This window comes from Cyprinus carpio, chromosome A6 (genome assembly GCF_018340385.1).
Source record: "Cyprinus carpio isolate SPL01 chromosome A6, ASM1834038v1, whole genome shotgun sequence".
Taxonomy (NCBI): domain Eukaryota; kingdom Metazoa; phylum Chordata; class Actinopteri; order Cypriniformes; family Cyprinidae; genus Cyprinus; species Cyprinus carpio.
The window spans coordinates 14630560-14651014 of NC_056577.1; the positions used below are offsets into that span (position 1 = coordinate 14630560).

Genomic DNA, 20455 nt, shown 5'->3' on the forward strand with positions numbered 1-20455 from the left:
GTGTTGCTAATGTTACACAAACCATGCTCCTGTTCGCTATCTCAGACAGCTATAAAAATCCTCACCCCACATGTTTGTGACAGTAGGAAACGGGCTGTTTCAAACCACATTTTTGAATCTGTCTTTTGGTATGCTGAAGTTTAAAGGAGAAAATGCTCAGCAATGGTGTTTATTGATGATTTTGCACATGGTTTGTCTTTAAGCATATAAAAACACCAGACAGACATGTAAACAATGTTAAAAACTTGATTTGCACCACAGGGGGTCTTAATAAGATATTTATACTGTATGTTGCAATACAGAATAACAGAATTCAATTTAAAACAAGCATCTGGTTTGACCTCCGTCCACATCCAATTTTATTCAAACGCAGATATAGAAACAAATTTTTGTTTTGCCAATGTTACAGATACACAAATATTGACTTTGCTGCAAACCCCTACTTATTATCATGATTTTTGGATTGGGAGGAGGATTGCATTGCTCAGAGAGAGCACCATATTGTCCTTATCACCATGTTTGGTTTACAGTCTTACAGTCTAACTTAAAGAATAGTACAATTCTAAGGTTCTGTTAAAGTACACCTACTAAATCCATTCCATGATATATTGATGAATATGAATAGTCTGATCATGAGTTGTTAGGCAAGACAGTAAATTTTTTACACTTTGTAGTAACATGCATCTCCAGAGAAAGCACTTGTGATCAGATTTTAAGGGGATGATCTTTGATTTCATTTCTCTATTTTTCATATTGCATGACCAGATACTTTCCAGACAGCCCATGTATCACAGTATTTCACTCACCATATTAGCTATGTTTCGGACTGATAAAGCTCCAAAGAGCACAAAAAAGCACTTTGAGCAAAATGCTCAATGTTGTTTTATGCAAGCAGCTGTATTAAATTAACATTTGATTGCTTCACATGATGTGTCAGTGCAAGTTCTTGAGGAGTTATATGCATATTTGACTTAAAGTCACTTACTTAATGTACGGTTACATTACATCTTACAAGAGTAAAAGGGTGTGATATTTAAAAAATAAATAAAAAAAGGTAACATTTTATTAATATTTTGATTATGTGAGTCACATTTTATGTTTGAAATGTGCTATACAAATAAATTTTTATTATGATTATTTATTATAATTATTTTTAGGACCAATTATCACTATTAATTAACATTCATATCACTTGCATATTGGCTGTTTATTAGTACTTATAAAACACATATTAGTGCCTTATTCTGCATTCCCATATTTTAGATCCCTTAATCCTACCCCATACCTAAACTTAACAACTACCTTGCTGTTAATATACAGCAAATTAGGAGTTTACTGCGGCAAAAGTTATATTTAATAGTTAATAAAGATAATTGGACCCTAAAAACAAAGACAAAAAAAGGAAGATAAAGAGGGAGAAAATGTTAGAGAGTGATCAAGAAAATATAATATCTAGGCTAAGACAAGAGAAGAAGATTGAGTCAGCTGGGACCCAAGATCATTTGGATGGAGCTGGTTTACATTGTGGTGGGAAACTTGTGTGACCCTTGACCTTCCCTCTCGCCATGTAAAGTAAACACATGTTTCCGGGAAGAGGACTGTCATATTTCCAGTGACACATCTCAACTCAACTCTTGTCAGAAACAGAGTTGCACACAACTTTATCAAAAACAACATAAAAGACTCCAGAACTCAATTTTTTGTTTCTGAACCTGACACTCTAGAGTGCAAGTGGCTGTGTGTGTTGCAGATTTCCTCACTTTTTTGAAGCTGTGTACATTAAACTTGTGCTATTGACTTCAATTAATAGAGCCTGGAATAAACATTTTGAATTAAAGGTGAGTTATATCACTTTGAGAACTTTGAGAACTTTTCTGAACATTAAAATGAAATGACAATTAGGACATTTCAAATTCATGTAAAGGTTACATTTTATTTCGATAGCCCTCTTTAGACATTCTACTAACTAAGTAACTTTGCAACTACAGGTCAACTAACTCTCATTAATTGTCAACAACATGTCAACTAACCTTCATTAGAGCAGACTGTTAGGTTAGGGCAGTGGTTCCCAAACAGCATGCACCCTTTTCTAGCAATAATACAATTCACTGTATATAGGGCTTTAGATTAGCTGTCCGGTCTGGCAAGTAAAATTCTCTTTCAATTGCCCCTAGAAAAAATCCACTTGTTCCAGACAAGCATTAATGTCGAGCTCTGTTACTGTTTATAAAATTCAACCCGCCAAAGTGGGAGTGGCCATGTTACCTGCCACTGCTGGAATCCACCCACATTTTGCGGGTGTTAATGTCAAGCCCTGACTGTATATTAGAAAACATCAAAATTTCAGTTATAATTAAAAAAATATCAAAGAATACTATAATTTACTACCCTTTTTTTTGTGAGATGGATGGCCCTGCATGTTTTGCACACATCATCAAAATCATTCTCTCGCGCACCCCTGGTGGTCAGTCTGCGCACGCCAGTTTGGAAACTGCTGGGTTAGGGTAAACATTAGGGTTAGTAGAAATGACAAATTACTTGAAAAGTTACTTACAATGAGCAGAATGTCTGTTGAGGGACCCTCAAAATAAAGTCTTAGCAGATATTAAGCACACAGTATACTAATACTCTAATGACTGGTAGTTGACGTGGTTGTAAAGTTACTTATAGTTAGTAGATTGTCTAAAGTGGACTGTCAAAATAAAGCATTACCATAAGTAAAAGCCATGGGACTGCTAGGATGCATGAAGTGTGGGACGAGTCTTAAAAATTTATTATTTAAACAAATTTAAAATAAATAAATAAATAAATGTGCAAGGGTTATTCTCAGCAAATTGTATAATTTGTATGATAAATGTTTCACTGTTATTTACCTTTGTTGTTTGTATAGTGTCTAATCATTTCATCTAATAATTTCCCGGCACCCTGGGAGCAGTTGGGAGTTCAGTGCTCAAGGGTCTCACCTCAGTTGTGGTATTAAGGGTGGACACACCAACTTTCAATATCACGCAGCAAAACGTTCAGCTAAAAATAGCAGGACGGAGTGGACGCAGATGAGACCGGAAGCCAGACCCATAGAATTTACAAATGGCCACGCCCATTTTTACAACAAGAAAAAGGTGGATACAGTTTTTTTTTTTTTTTTTTTTTTGGTAATTAAAACTACATTTTTTTTTACTAATTCAACTTTAAAAAGATTGTAACCTTTAGCATACAAAATCTATAATATAAACACACCAACGCAAACATGCAAGCACACACACACAGTACACAGTGTGGCTATTTACTGTAGGTATTAGATCATTCTTGGCTGCAGTTTTCCCTCTATTTTTTAGCATTTACAGGAACTTCTCTGGCCCAGAGAGCTTCCACATGTGTGCTGTGTGCCATTCATTGTGTGTGTTCTGTCAGTGTTTGGTTGTGTACGTGGTTGTGATGTACATGTGTGAGTTGTTTAAATGTATGTGTGTGCATTGGTGTGTGCTGTTGTGCATGTACTTTATTAATGGTAAGGAGGTGGAGTTTGGATGACTAATCAAATCCATATGTGTGGGAAGTTGTTTTAACTAGGGCCCTTTTCCCTTTCTCATGTCCATCACTGCATCTTCCTCATGCACAATTTGACTTCTGAATGACAGAGTTAGTAGTATCTTTGAACTTGTCATTTAACAATGTTTTCTTTCCAAAATGCTTTACAGTTCACTATGTATAGGCACAGTCCATTTGGAGATTAAATATCTATCACAAGGATGACAAGATGCTAGATCTCAAAAAAATTTAACCAGCACCTTCTGTGGTATCATTTCAAATATAAACCATTAGGCAATCCCTTTGACAGACCAGGATGCTTTTCACATGCCCTATACTGACATATATTTCACCCTTTACTTTGCTCAAATGTGCATTGACTCCTAAAGTGTCTATAGGGACTGCAAGCTTGCATATGCATAGTCTGCAGGCTTTAAAACTCTGAAAAAATGTTTTGTGATCAGAGAGAAAATACAATTAACAAAGATGTTTAAGTGGCTAAATGGGTCAGAGATAATAAACCTCATCACAGGAATACAAAAATTTCCCTTGTCTGCTTTTGCAGCCTCACTGTGTTTAGAATTGTGCTCTGGCAAACAATTCTAACTCAGACTTATAAAAAATAAATAAAAAAAAGATCAGCTGAAGCTCAGTGATGGTGGCATTGGAGTCATGCGACCATGGAGAAGTTTGTTCTTCTGTGATTGTATTTAGGTTTTAAAATCCTCATGATGAACCAAACATGTAAGAATCATAAACTTTCATTGATCACAGAGCTTATTTTCAACAATTATTCAAAAGCCAATGGAAAAATCCTATTGGGTTATTGTCAAGGGTACCAGGGTGATACTAACCCTTGTGAAAAAGAATGTGCTTAATTATATTAAAAGTGTATTTTTTGTGCATTTCAAATCTTAAAAGTATACTTTTTATAAAGTGCACTTGCAGATAATATAATATATTTTAAATTAAAGGCCACTTAAGTGTACTTAAAGGGAGTACACTTTAATGACAATAGGTCTTATCATACTTAAGTGCACTTTAAGAAAATGCACTGTATAATAATGTCTAATTAAGTATTACTTATACATTTTACATAATTACGATTTTATTGTGTTTTAAATAATAACACTTATTTTCATATATTTATCAATATACTAAAGTACATGTAAAATAACTGATTTTAATTTCAACTTAAGTGTGTTCTCCAAAATCATATTTGTTAATTTATTTTAAATGTATTTAGTCTATATACTATGTGCAAAAATGCAATTGAAACTTATATTTCATAAAAAATTCAACACACATACAAAATATAAATTAGTGTGCTTAAACAATAGTTGAAATTTTCATCACCAGCTCCTGCGCTATGAACACTATGAAGTTTAATTTTCTACATAATATTTGACATTTATGTGTCAAATTACAGTGTCATTTCTCATTTATGAGAGTACTGTATTTGTATGTAATAGTACTGTAATTTACATCTATTTACAGAATACTTTCAATATCATTATGTTGTTCTAAGTCATTTAAACACATTTAAGTGCATTAATTGCAAGCAAAAGTTTAATAAATCTAAACAAAATTAATTTGCATACAAATAGCCTACATTTCCTTTCTATTATAGGCTACACTGCACTGTAAAAATGACTTTTAGTTAGGTGAATGAGTCATGAATGAGTCTAACCATAATCTTTGGACTAACTACACAACAAATTAGAACAATTTGAAATTGAACAGAAATGAAAAGCATGAAATAACATGTAACCACACACGTGTCTCTTTTGTTTAATGTGCATGCTCCAAAATACTACATCATGACGGTGCACTACTTCACCAGAGTTTAAAAAATTTGTGATGTGCCATGTTTGTGTAAACGCGATGCATGAGGGAACAAACAAGAGAACAAAGGAGCGCCACGTTTGGATGATTACAGAAGAGACTTTATGTACTGCAGATAATGAATCAAGTAAGTATATCTTGATATAAACTTTCTTATCCTTAGTCTTGCCATTCATGTGGATTTCACCGTAACTCAATCGTGTCATATAATTTATCTATGACTGCATTCTGAAATCTGAATGTGATCGTGTGTGTGGACCAAAAAATTTTGCTGCTGAAAATACAATATTTGATTTAATGATTTAAAAATGACATTTAACGCTACTGAAAAAAAAATATCCAGTCTTGTAATATTTAATGTACATAATCAATATTATAACCACCAGTAATATTAAATATATCAGCCACCTCTGCTGTTGTTTTTTTCCTTTTGCATTTGAAAAGCAAGATGTTCTGTTACTGCTTGTGTTTGTAATGTAATATTTTTGTACTTATCTGGAGTTATTAATTTATTTTGCAGGATCCGTACAGTTTTGTTACTGAAGATAGTTACAGTGTGGAAACACAGACCAGTACTGAAGAGGTGATGTTAGAAGTTTTTAATGAATCGTTGCCCAGTCAGCTCACCCTGAACACACATTATAAGATAAAAGTGCCATTAAGTCACTATCCCTATGGATTTAACAGCTTTTAATCTTTTCCATTTGCAAGTAATATATTCCCACCTGTGCATTTACAGATCCCCCTCTAATCATCATATATTTTACAGGTTACAAACCAAAGGATGAGGACAGTAGCTTTGCTGTGCCAGCCGTGGTAAATGCAGAAACATTCTTCATGAAGATGTGCAAGAGAAGCTTGCAAAGCAAGTTGAGAAAAAAAATAATAATAATAAAAATGAAGGGTATCTTTCTTCATTTCATATTTATCTATTTTTTGGTTATGTTTTACTCACTGTAAAGTTGGAATAAAAAATGTTTGTAAAAATGTTATTTATTTTTAAAGCCCAGGAAATCTGAAGGAACATCTCCCAGCATTCTACTACCATGTTGCCCTGATGAGTCACCTCTTAGGTGATGTAGATGTGGTCAAAAATTTACATACACCTTGCAAAATAAACTGCTTCATCAGAGAAGAAATTGCAATTTATTAATGATTATACCTCTCTACCCTCTTACTGCTTAAATTATTAACATTTTGCAGATACTGTTAGGTGTATATAAACTTTGGACTGCAACTGTGTCTATTGCTTTCATTCAACTGAACCATTTATAATGACTGGATATGTTTTATAGCAATTGCTGTTCTTCTGTTTTGTTTTGTTTTTCTTTCTTTCTTTCCCCAAGGTATTTTTTTCTGACTTTCCTGCCTCTTTGGAACATTTCCATTCACACAGACTGTGGAGAGATGGTGTGCAGCTTCATGACATTTGAAGTTTACTGCCAATGGAGAGCTTCTGGGACACTGACAGACAGCACTTCCCAGCAAGTTCATTTAGAGTTCTTTCTTTTTTATATTATTATTAATTTATTTATTTATTTAGTCAAATTTGCATTCACTTTAGGTCATGTTTAATGTTGGTGCATGTAAAGGTTTGAGAACTAATGGCCTGGTTTTACAGACAGGGCTTAGACTAAGCCAGGATCATAGTTCCATAAGGACATTTAAGTAATTTTCATTAACATGCCTTTAAAAAACATTACTGGTGTGCATCTTGAGACAAAACAAAGTCACTGATATTTTTAAAGATCAGTCAGTGCAATTTTCTTTCAGTTGAAACATCTCAAAATTTCATTTTAGTTCGGGGCTAGGCTTAAGCCTTGTCTGTGAAACCAGGGGTACATAAGGAAGTTCTAAGTGGACATGCATTATAATTTTTTTCCTTCTTGTTTTCTCGTTATAACGACTTAATTTTCTCTTGATCTCTACATAAGTTGTTTTCTCATTATAACGACTTAATGACAAAAGATTACAACATAGAACAACACTGAATTAAATTAGCCTATACACTTTACATATACATCACATTTCTCATCAATATGATTAACAATATATTAACAATTAATATTGTTAATAATAATAATAACAACAATATATTAACAATAAATATTAATAATAAGGAAAAGAGGCACATCACAAATAGCCTACTTTGTTAAAGCCCATCCTACTGTAGATAAACAGTACATTCCCGCTTATTAACTAACAATCATGTACCTCAAAGAAGCACATTAAAGATATAGGTGCAAGTAGAATACAGTGACGTCAACCTTGGTTTTGATAAGCAGATATTTTATGACACAGAACGCGTTGGTGAAACTCATGCATCTAGCAAGAACTTAATACACAAAATAATCATATTGATTAAAGCATTAACATTTATGAATTAATTAAATGTCAGTAATGTGTCACGCCCGGGCTGGCGTGCTGAGTCAAGCGCTCGAAGAAGAAGATATATATAAAGAGTTCTTTTAATGAGTCACAGGAGAAAAGGGCATATCCAAACACAAATCCAAATAATCGAACATTTAAACATCAAACCTTATCATCCATAGCGGACAAAAACGGACTGAACAGACAGGGTTTTTAAACACAAGGAAAGTAATGAGGGGAATGGAAACAGGTGGGGATTAATCAATTAACAAAACGAGGAACGGAACATGACCAAATAGGGATAACACAAAAGGAACAGAAAGTCCATGACTGTGACAGTTCGCCCCCTCCCGGATGGAGGGAGGAGCCATGGAGGAGCCTGGAGCAGTAGGAGCCAGATGGATGGTTCAGGAGGTGGGCGTGGGGGCAGGCAAGGGGCAGGCAATGGAGAAGGAGCATGGAGCATGGTACCAGGGTGGAGTGGATGGAGGGAGGAGCCATGGAGGAGCCCGGAGCAGTAGGAGCCAGATGGATATCCAGAGGCCAGCCAGGAAAGCGGCCCATGGTGGAGTCGACGGTGGGAGGAGCCATGGTGGAGGAGGGGCCGACAACACCAGGGGGCCGACTGACGGAGACTGAGCCGATGGCAGAGGAGTCCAAGACGGAGCCGAGCAACCGCAGAGCCAGGGTGACCCCGAGGATCCGGAGGGCCAAGGCGGAGCAGAAGGCTCAGGCGACCAAGGCGGAGGCAGGGCACCGGAAGACCGCTGCGGAGCCGGAGCGACTGAGGATGGAGGCAGAGCCGGAGGAAAGGAGGAGCCTGACAGAGCCAGAGGGACGGAGTGACGAGGCGAAGCCAGAGGAGTGGAGTCCTGAGGCGGTGGATGGTCGACGACTGACCAAGGCAGAGCCGGAGGGGACGAGGGAGCCAGGTGGAGCTGCTGGGATGCCTGGCCACGGTGGAGACGAGGGAGCTAGGAGCCAAGGCGGAGCCGCCGGGTCGAAGGACCGAGGAGGAGTCCAGGACTCGGAGGCTGGAGGCGGAGGCAGGGAATCCACACGCCCAGGTGGAGGTGGTGACTGGAAGTCCTGCGGCGAAACTCCGCGCCCAGATGGCGCGGACTGAGGGTGAGCTGCGGGACTGACTGGCACCAGCGGGGATGAGGACGAGGAACTGACTGGTCGAGGACGAGATGAGAGAGGGAGGATGGGAGGAAAGACAGAAGAATCTGAGCTGGGCGGAACCAGCGGAGAAACAGGAGGGTCAGGGCTGGACGGAACCAGCGGAAGAGGAGCAGAGGAACTGACATGTCTAGGAGGAGGCGGGAGAGGGAGGTTGGGAGGGAACACAGGATTGTCAGGGCTGGGCGGAACCCGCGGAGAAACAGGAGGATCAGGGCTGGGCGGAACCCGCGGAGAAAAGAAAACAGAAGGATCAGAGCTGGACGGAACCAGCGGAGAAACAGAAGGATCGAGGCTGGGCGGAACCAGCGGAAAAACAGAAGGATCAGGGCTGGGTGGAACCAGCGGAGAAACAGAAGGGTCAGGGCTGGATGGAACCAGCGGAGAAACAGAAGGATCGAGGCTGGGCGGAACCAGCGGAGAAACAGAAGGATCGAGGCTGGGCGGAACCAGCGGAGAAACAGGAGGGTCAGAGCTGGACAGAACCAGCGGAGAAACAGGAGGGTCAGAGCTGGACGGAACCAGCGGAGAAACAGAAGGATCGAGGCTGGGCGGAACCAGCGGAGAAACAGGAGGGTCAGAGCTGGACGGAACCAGCGGAGAAACAGGAGGGTCAGAGCTGGACGGAACCAGCGGAGAAACAGAAGGATCGAGGCTGGGCGGAACCAGCGGAAGAGGAGCAGAGGAACTGACAGGCCGAAGAGGAGTCGGGAGAGGGAGGATGGGAGGGAACACAGAAGGATCAGGGCTGGACGGAACCAGCAGAAAAACAGGAGAATCAGGGCTGGGCGGAACCAGCGGAAAAACAGGAGGGTCAGAGCTGGACGGAACCAGCGGAGAAACAGAAGGGTCGGGAATAACCTCCCCAAACCAGTCTATTAGATCCATAATTTCTTCTGTATACTTCCCAGAAACCACATGCAGCTCACCCTCAGTCGCAGGAGTGTGGGCGGGGCGCTCCTCCACGCCCTCGATCTCCACCAAATCGTCCCACGACGCACGGGGTTGCCGGCTCACACACCTGGTCAGTCGCACTCTCGAGTTCCTCCTCCCTGTCGGCGATAGGCTCGGGCTCTGCGGCTGCGGCGGTCTCTAGCTCCGTGCAGCGGGGTGATGGCTGGCTGGTCTCTGGGTCGGGAGTGGGGCTGGAGATCTCCTCCTCAGCGGGGCAGACGGTGAACGGAGATCCGTTTTGCTCCAGCACCCACTCCACGAACGCGGCGAAATCCTCTCTGGGACCGTTCGCTGGGAGACGTGCCTTACACCGCTCGCTCAGGCCAGCATAGTAAAACGCACTGAGCGAGCGGTCCGGGAAGTCTGTAAGGCACGCCAGATCGAAAAAAGTCCCTGGTATGGTCCTCCAGCGAACGGTCCAGTTGCTCCAGGCATAGGAGTCGGACGCCTGGGATATCCATTCCGAGAGGGGGCAAAACCAACAAAAAAAAAAAACACGAAAAGAAAAAACGCCGCTAAACTGTTTTAGGGTCGGCTATTCTGTCACGCCCGGGCTGGCGTGCTGAGTCAAGCGCTCGAAGAAGAAGATATATATAAAGAGTTCTTTTAATGAGTCACAGGAGAAAAGGGCATATCCAAACACAAATCCAAATAATCGAACATTTAAAACACAAAGTTTATAAAAAAATAGCGGACAAAAACGGACTGAACAGACAGGGTTTTTAAACACAAGGAAAGTAATGAGGGGAATGGAAACAGGTGGGGATTAATCAATTAACAAAACGAGGAACGGAACATGACCAAATAGGGATAACACAAAAGGAACAGAAAGTCCATGACTGTGACATAATGAACAATACTGCACAAATTATAGTGATCACGAGGAAGGTCCTGTTCTATCCCAAACACATACAGTAAAGTGGATAGTATACAACACCCCATCAGTTATATTCAGGTCTATAGTGCCACCTGTTGACCCAGTTTTGTAACTTCTTAGAGAACAACTTTTATGTCGAGATGACGAGAAAATTAAGTCGTTATAACGAGAAAACAACTTTGTTACATCGAGATAACGAGAAAATTAAGTCGTTATAACGAGAAAACAACTCTCGTTGTGTTGAGATCACGAGGAAATTAAGTCGTTATAATGAGAAAACAACTCTCATTATGTTGAGATCACGAGGAAATTAAGTCGTTATAACGAGAAAACAAGAAGGAAAAAAATTATAATACGTGGTCGCTTAGAACTTCCGTAAGTACAAGTAACACAGTTTGGTAATGTTTTATAATAAGGTCTCATTTGTTGTACATGGAATGATAATTTTCTTTATTTTTTTTTATTAAGTGAGTGTGCGTGTTTGTGTGTTAGAAATCCTATACGTTATGGGGACCAAATGACTCCACTAGGATAGTAATACCAGTAAATTTTGACCTTGTGGACATTTTTAGGTCCCCAATGAGGAAACAGGCTTAAACATCTTACAGAATGATGTTTTCTATGATGGCGAGATCAGGTACTTCTGTATTTAAGTATGAAAGTGATTTTACATTCTCCAGACTGTAATAAGTGAGTTAATGTGTTGTAACTGTGCATAATGTTGGGTTTTTCTTGAGCATCAGCAAAAAGCGTTTTTGTGTATTTGTTTTAGAGATTGTTTTGTCAATAAATTTAGAGGGTTTTCTATTTTAACCTCTAGTAAAAACATGAGCTAAAGAGAAAGCACTTACAGTATATTATACCAAATATAAATAAAACTGACAACATATTTGTAATGATCCTTAAATAAACAAAAGCCTTCATTATAACATTTTTAAACTTTAAATGAAGTCTGGCATAAACAGCCTCTGGATGTTTTTTTTTTTTTTTTTTTTATAGTTTCAACAACAATTACCATTAAAGTTTGCAAATACTCCACCACTGCACTGACTTAAATATGACCACTTCCCTTCTAATTCAGTACAGTTCTCCTCTACCTCAAGTCCTTTGTGATCCTGAAATACAACAGTGTGTTTATGTCTCAGCATGAAGGCTGTCTGACACACAGCTGGACCCAAAGGCTCCAGTCCAGACAGAGTAAGAAGCCTGTGGCTGCCTTGCAGCTTTCTTCCACTCATGGCTCATTTGCATCTTGCTAATTTCTCATGCACAGTAAGGGCCACAACTCAACGGCTCGTTCAGGATGTCAGAGTCAGTTTAAGTTCAGTGTCCAGCTGAGATCAAACACAAAACAGAAAGGCTTGGAGCTCAGGCTAAGGGGGATGAGGCTCAGAAAGTCGAAATCACATGAAGCAGAAGACTAGAATAACTTCCCTCAATAACGACACACATTTACGTTTCACACAGTGTTTGCTCACCCTTTAAACCAAGAGATGAAGTTATAGATAACAGGATCCAACCACAGACCTGGGCACCTCAGGACAGACCACCAAAGAAAGACCACTAAATAACATATGTGCTCCATGGCTGTTTTAAAAGACATTAAATTTGCATAAAAAAAAATAAAAAAATTCAGAAGACAATTGAACAGTGTGGTTTTTAAGATTTTCATTCTTCTATTCTGGAAGAAATACATCTGTATACGTGGATTGTACTTACTATGCCCGTCAGAACTAGGGGATTTCTGTCCAACAAGATTAGATGATGGACACCTTGTTGTAACTGGTGGATGGTGAAGACTGTCATGACCTTTGGTGTCTGTTGATTTTGTGACACCGATTTCAGGCTTTCTTGCTGATCCATCTCCAGGGCTCGGTGGCTCGCTTTTCCTGAAGGTGGTCTCTGGGAGTTTAGCACTGGCATGGGGAACGATGGTAGATGCTGCACGTGTGATGGGGGCAATGGTCTCCATTGTCTTGCTGAAGGTGACTGAGTGCTTCTGCGTCTCAGGGGTCTTACTGTGGCTCAAGACATCTGGCTTCTTCAGCCCAAACCGAGCCGTGCCAGGACTAGGACACAGTAACATTTTATCTGGTTTATTTTGGTTGCCTTTCATCCATTACACAAGCTAGGACTAATATACATTTTATAACTGTTAGTTCTTCAGATTAGTCAAAAGTGCTCATATTTCATATAACAGCACTGAGACCGTTTGTATCACTTTTTCTCTGTTGGCATTATTCCGCTTGTCAAGCACTATTCTTCTGGGCCGAACAGAAACAAACTGATTTTTCATTTCTAAAACTGTTCAGTGTGAATTGAGAAGTATTGCTAGTTGGTGATATCATATGAATTAGTATGGTCCTACCTGAACGAAAATTTATGATTTTTATATAAAATGTCACCATGAAGGTCCACCCCTAAACCAACCCTCAAGAGTAAATTGTACAAAAATCTAAAAAAGGAGATGTAGAAACTGTTAAATATAAAAACAACATTTAATTCACAATCATTCCATGTTACTCAGTATCAGTACGGCTGTTTACTTACACCCAAATCAGTAATGCTAATATTAAAATATTATATCAATATATATATCAATATATATATATATATTATATATATATATATATATATATATATATATATACATATATATATATATATATATATATATATATATATATTACTTTTAAATGAAAGATTAAGCTCCATGTTCAACACAATAATACCAGTTGTTTTTTAGATTTTTGCTCCATTGACAATTATTATTTTCAACAAAAACAAAGCAGAATCAAAGACAGTCCATGTCTCTGAGTAACACACAGTAGTGGTTGTTCCTAAAGCCTGGCTCACACATAAGGAGAAAGTACGGAGCCCCGCACATGACATGCAAGAAAAAATAAATAAATTGTGGGCACGATTAACTAATTTGTTCCCTCAATGTACTAAAACGTGCACACGATTACTATTGTGTTCCCTCGATTTACTATTGCGTTCCCTCGATTTGCTGAATCGTGCACACAATTTATTTATTTTTTCTTGCATGTCATGTGCGGGGCTCCGTACTTTCTCCTTACGTTTTCGACACATTATACAGACTGTCGTGTTACTACAAAATGTCAAGATTGAAAAAGTCTGCTAAGAGGCTAGATACTAGTCTTATTTGATTCTGTTTGTCAACAACAGAGCTTGTTTATTTATCTCTCGCTTTTACCAAAAGTGCTTACAGCAAGACCACACAGCTGGAATTGCTAGACAATCCCACACAAGACAAATTTTTGTTTTGCCAATAAAATCTAGTAACTGACAGTGACATGAACATTGCAACTATACATGTTTAAGTATATACCTGGGAGAGCCTTCAGTAGCTTTGCCATTGTTGTTGGATGAGATGTCAAATCCTAGCCCTGTTCTACGTGACACAGGTTCAGGGGTTCGAGCTTTGGGCTTAGAGGTGTCAGGGGGCTTGGTACCATTGGAGCCCAGCTCATAATACCGTCCGGTGGTCGGGGACATTGCCAAACGCTGGACATTGGATGGTGCTCGTCGTGTGTGAGGTGATGAAGAGTGTGAGGAGGAGTCCACATCTTCCACTTCAAATGAGCGTTTCAGGGCTGGAGGAAAGGGATAAATTAGAAAACCTTCAGTTTAAACCTTCAATTTATTATGTTAAATTCCTAGATTTATCTCCTGTAGTTAACACATATAGATCTAACCATTAAATTCTAGAGAAAGATTTGAGAATTGAAATACAAATGATATAAATAATACAAAAGAAGCCATTCATTTGAACTAAACCTAACAATTGTATTTTATAGTGTTAGCAAAGTAATGGAAAACTGAGGGCATCCAGACTGTGAGCCACGTCGCTCAAACCCACAGCAAACATTCTGCAGATGGTAAAAGTGACATGGTAATCAGGGTGCATTTATCAGCCCAGAAGAGTTATGAAACACCATTTTATGTTATAATGATTTTTTCAGTAGGGTGTAACAGCCAAATTCAGTGCTCTGACCAAAGATTGGGCCTTAAACAGCAACAGTGTGTACTAGGGATATAATGATTCACTCAACTCACGGTTCGATTAGATTCATGATTTTGATTTCATGATTCAATTCGATTCGATTCACGATTTACTTTATTTATTTATTTTTTTAAAAAACAAAATGATTTTTAAGACAAATTATGAATTAAATGTGTCCTTTTATTATTGCTTGGACAAAATGCTGTACATTTCTTTGTGAAATTATAATATAACTATAATAATATACCAATTTAGCATTTGCATATTATTGCTATTTTGTTGGTTTTGTTTGCTTCTATTGTCCTTATTTATAAGTAGCTTTGGATAAAAGTGTCTGCTAAATGACAAAATTTAAACAGAATGTAAATGTAAATAGCAAAAACGAAATTGAAATTTTAAAACAAGTCCCCAAATCAAATAAATAATTAACCCAAATAAAATAAATCTCTTCATATAAACAAAATAAGACTTTTTCTGTGCTCTTTCTATTTAAACTTAGACAACCACTGCATTTTAATCTTGATCCAAACAAAGATGCTGCATACATGCAACATGAGCAGTTTTTAATTTAAATTAGTATAATTGTATACTAATTTAGAATTTTTTAAGCAAAAACAGAATGGTTTGACTTCAGTTTTGTGAAACCATACATAAAAATATCTGCATGAAACAGCAGACGAGCTGAATGAGATGCAGATTCACTCTCTGCCAGCAAGTGGCGCTTAAAGCGTTTCCTTGGTTTCTGTTGTAAATGAAGCAGTGCTGCACTTATTAACTTTACAGGCAAGATGAAAAAAAAATAAAAAATACCATCTAAACTTTTCCAAAGACAGTAAGTTTCCCTCAGACATGCATTCATATAAACGCCTACACCTAAATGAATCGCGATTTGTTTAACATCTCAACTGATTTGAATCGTCACATATTTGAATTGATTTTCAACCGGCTTGCGGTTAATCGTTACATCCCTGGTGTCCAGTTTGATTTGCTGGTCCCAAATCAGGAGGTATCATTTTGGTTTTACAAAACGAAAATTACATATTAAATATGAAATCTATTAAAGTAAAAGTGAAATTCGTGATATTTGGCAAATATGGTAACCCATACTCGGAATTGGTGCTCTGCATTTAACCCACCCAAGTGCACACACAGCGTTCAGTAACTAAGGCTAAGCCTACAATGTGTCTGTGGCTCAAAGGTTGTTTCTATAAAGTGGGGCATGACAGTCTGGCACTTCTGACTCACAGCCTGTAAGTATGTTTTTTATATTTAAAGAATTTGCCACCGACTATTCAAATGCGAGTTTTGAGCAGTGTAGAGTGTAGAGATCACAAATGCAGACATGGTTTTATGTTTGCACAGCCTGATACGCAAGGCAACGTGTAAAAAGACAGTATTAGTCATTATAATCAGTAATTATGTCCCCACTGAATGCATCAACTGCCTCATTTGTAATGGGATTTATTGGTTTTGTCTCATCGTGCTGAGACAGCACCACAGTATGTTAAGGGGCATAACATTTCGTCACATGCTTGAGGTATTCAGCCAATCACAATGCACTGGATAGCTGGCCAATCAGCGTATACCTCGCTTTTTTTAACCTTAAACCGCATAAACACATTGCATTACACCAAATACACAAAATAATGTTCTTTTTAGCAATGTCATATGACCTCTTTAACTTTTTGCCACACCTATCAACAGCGAATGATATGTGATGATAAATGTCCATAAAAATGTATTTTACGCAATGTCAAGAATATTATATATATTATACATATATTATACTACATTCAGACAGATCAGATGTCATGTTTGGTGGCTGTTCCAGCATCACTGTTGGAGTGTTGAAGGTCACTGAATCCCCAGAGGAGCTGCCCTGGTTCTTTTATTTAATTAAGCAATTATGTTTTATCTTCTAAGAAATGATGGATGAACTGGAGGCCAAAGGCTTTAATGCCCAAAAGGTGTGTGTGTGCGATAATAAGTGTAGCAAAAGCAGCAATGATGTTATTCTTTATTATTTCTGCTTTACGGTATTATTATCTGCAGCAACATCCGCTGAAAGTGAAAAAAAAAAAAAAATTGTCAAACTTAGATTTTTATGTAATAATTATGGATTTTACATAATATGTATGACTTTTTCTTCATACGTTTGACTATTTATCTCATAATTATGCCTTACCAAAGCATTTTTTTTCTTATGTGGTGGTAATGGGCTTCTATACAAATCAGTCTCATTAGTATACAATATCTCCTTTAATTGAAAGTGGCTTGTGTCTGTTTGTGGATATATGTTAGATGGCATAGTTTCAGTTTTACTCTTGCTATTTTTATATCCTGGCTAAAAATAGGCACCGGCAAAATACAGGCCTACACCCTTTCAAACTGCTATGGCTAAAAATGCATCTCCCAAGAACATATGAGGTGCATTATGAATGTTGTTACTTGACCGTACAACTGCCAATCTTTCTTTTGAAGGAATCAGTTCTTTGAATGGGAAATTTAATACATATTGGAAGACAGAGCTAAAACTCTTGAGTTGACATTTATTTTGCCCTTTTAATTTAATGGTATCCGAATAAATGATTAAACACAAGATTTGCTGAAAGACAAATTTTCACATTTTCACAATTTTGACATTTTCTCACACTACCAGCTTGATAGTAAAGTTGATAGCAGTCTGTCATAAACTTTAACAATTGAAAAAAATCTAAACTGCTCATTTAAGTATCTTACTCACTTCCAGTATATGTTTTAAAATTAAATCTGGAAATGTGAACATGGTCAGAATAAAATTTACAGTCTAAAAGGGATCACAAGCATGTCCAAACCACTCTGCCACTGGATTCAAAATCCCACCACCCAGTTGTTTATGACTTGGAAGAAAACTCAATCTCTCTAAAATTGGGCCAGATATTCCAGACAAAAACTTTCCCAGATACATACATGAGTTTGCCAAAGTGCCTGCAACAGTCACAGTGCTTTTAAAGTCCCTTAAGAGTTTCTCACACTCAGCACACAAACAGTATGAATGGGGTGTAATGATACCCTTATGTTACAATTCGATAAATATCACAATACTGAACTCACAATACAATATTATTGTGGTTCTCCGAGACATATGGTAAAAGGTAAACAGGAATTGTACTGTTGATTGAAATGCTAAATTTGGTATTACATTGAGGATGGAAATTAATAGGCTTGTTCTGTTTGCTGGTAACTCAATGCACAGGACAATGATGACACCAGAATAAAAATATTAATGATTCTGAAGCTGAAAATACAGAATTATTTTAGATGAATACGCTTGCACTCTGTCACTGACTAGATATAGTTTCAATAATGTGGGCCACTTTTTACTTTTTGCATTGCATTATTCGACATTATATTCAACATTATATATAGTAGTGTAATTTAGTACTGACACTAAAACTTTGCAAACTTGATTTTTTTTTCTCTCAAAGCAATTTTCATTTTGGGTACACCCCTAAGTATGACTTAATACAACATACAGTTTGTATATATATATATGCTGTCTGTATATACAAACCCAATTCCAAAAAAGTTGGGACACTGTACAAATTGTGAGTAAAAAAGCAATGGAATAATTTCCAAATCTCATAAACTTACATTTTATTCACAATAGAATATAGATAACATATCAAATGTTGAAAGTGAGACATTTTGAAATGTCTCGACAAATATTGGCTCATTTTGGATTTCAGGAGAGCTACACATTCCAAAAAAGTTGGGACAGGTAGTAATAAGAGGCCAGAGAAGTTAAATGTACATATAAGGAACAGCTGGAGGACCATTTTGCAACTTATTAGGTCAATTGGCAACATGATTAGGTATAAAAAGAGCCTCTCAGAGTGCCAGTGTCTCTCAGAAGTCAAGATGGGCAGAGGATCACCAATTCCCCCGATGCTGCGGTGAAAAATAGTGGAGCAATATCAGAAAGGAGTTTCTCAGAGAAAAATTGCAAAGAGTTTGAAGTTATCATCATCTACAGTGCCAGAAAACCATACTGGGATGCCCGTGATCTTTGGGCCCTTAGATGGCACTGCATCACATACAGGAATGCTACTGTAATGGAAATCACAACATGGGCTCAGGAACTGGAACTTCCAGAAAACATTGTCGGTGAACACAATCCACCGTGCCATTCACCGTTGTCGGCTAAAACTCTATAGGTCAAAAACGAACCCGTATCTAAACATGATCCAGAAGCGCAGGCGTTTTCTCTGGGCCAGGGCTCATTTAAAATGGACTGTGACAGTGATAAATAGTTCTGTGGTCAGACGAATCAAAATTTTAAGTTCAGTCCAGCACCCAGAGTCCCGCATTCTCAGACCCCTTGCAACCCGTATGAATATGTACGAATTAACTACACCTAACCCCGCCCCTAAACCTAACCGACACAGGGGTTAAGATGTATTTTACGAGTTGCACAATTCGTATGAATTTGTACGAATGACCAACACCTAACCCCGCCCCTAAACCTAACCGACATAGGGGTTTAGACAAATCGACCAATTCGTACGTATTTTACGAGGTGGCTAAGAATGCGGGACTCTGGGTGCGGGACTGTAGATGCAGCAGGCTCAGGCTCCGAGTCTGCAGCTTCATAATATTGGTATTAGACAAGAATGGGACAACATTCCTATTCCTAAACTGGAGCAACTTGTCTCCTCAGTCCCCAGAGGAGTTTGCAGACTGTTTTAAAAAGAAGAGGGGATGCCACACAGTGGTAAACATGGCCTTGTCCCAACTTTTTTGAGATGTGATGATGCCATGAAATTTAAAATCAACTTATTTTTCCCTTAAGACGATACATTTTCTCAGTTTAAACATTTGATATGTCATCTATGTTGTATTCTGAATAAAATGTTGAAATTTGAAACTTCCACATCATTGCATTGCATATATATACAGGTCCTTCTCAAAAAATTAGCATATTGTGATAAAAGTTCATTATTTTCCATAATGTAATGATAAAAATTAAACTTTCATATATTTTAGATTCATTGCACACCAACTGAAATATTTCAGGTCTTTTATTGTTTTAATACTGATGATTTTGGCATACAGCTCATGAAAACCCAAAATTCCTATCTCAAAAAATTTGCATATCTTGAAAAGGTTCTCTAAACGAGCTATTAACCTAATCATCTGAATCAACTAATTAACTCTAAACACCTGCAAAAGATTCCTGAGGCTTTTAAAAAACTCCCAGCCTGGTTCATTACCCAAAACCGCAACCATGGGTAAGACTGCCGACCTGACTGCTGTCCAGAAGGCCATCATTGACACCCTCAAGCGAGAGGGTAAGACACAGAAAGAAATTTCTTCTGAACGAATAGGCTGTTCCCAGAGTGCTGTATCAAGGCACCTCAGTGGGAAGTCTGTGTGAAGGAAAAAGTGTAACAAAAACGCTGCACAATGAGAAGAGGTGACCGGACCCTGAGGAAGATTGTGGAGAAGGACCGATTCCAGACCTTGGGGGACCTGCGGAAGCAGTGGACTGAGTCTGGAGTAGAAACATCCAGAGCCACCGTGCACAGGCGTGTGCTTTTGAACCAGAAACAGCGGCAGAAGCGCCTGACCTGGGCTACAGAGAAGCAGCACTGGACTGTTGCTCAGTGGTCCAAAGTACTTTTTTCAGATGA

General features: G+C 38.3%; 2 protein-coding genes across 4 annotated transcripts in view; both read right to left on the reverse strand.

Moving 5' to 3' along the window:
* The window catches only part of usp43a (ubiquitin specific peptidase 43a), a 379370-nt gene that overhangs the window by 124421 nt on the left and 234494 nt on the right, over positions 1-20455 (reverse strand). The window lies entirely within an intron of this gene.
* Positions 1-20455, reverse strand: part of LOC109102937 (septin-9-like) — a 101608-nt gene that overhangs the window by 36122 nt on the left and 45031 nt on the right. For both annotated transcript variants that reach the window (XM_042758154.1, XM_042758155.1), the window contains exons 2-3: positions 14109-14373; positions 12476-12825 (exon numbers count right to left, since the gene is read on the reverse strand). In XM_042758154.1, the coding sequence (XP_042614088.1) occupies positions 12476-12825; positions 14109-14373 (615 nt within the window). The remainder of the gene's footprint in view (positions 1-12475; positions 12826-14108; positions 14374-20455) is intronic.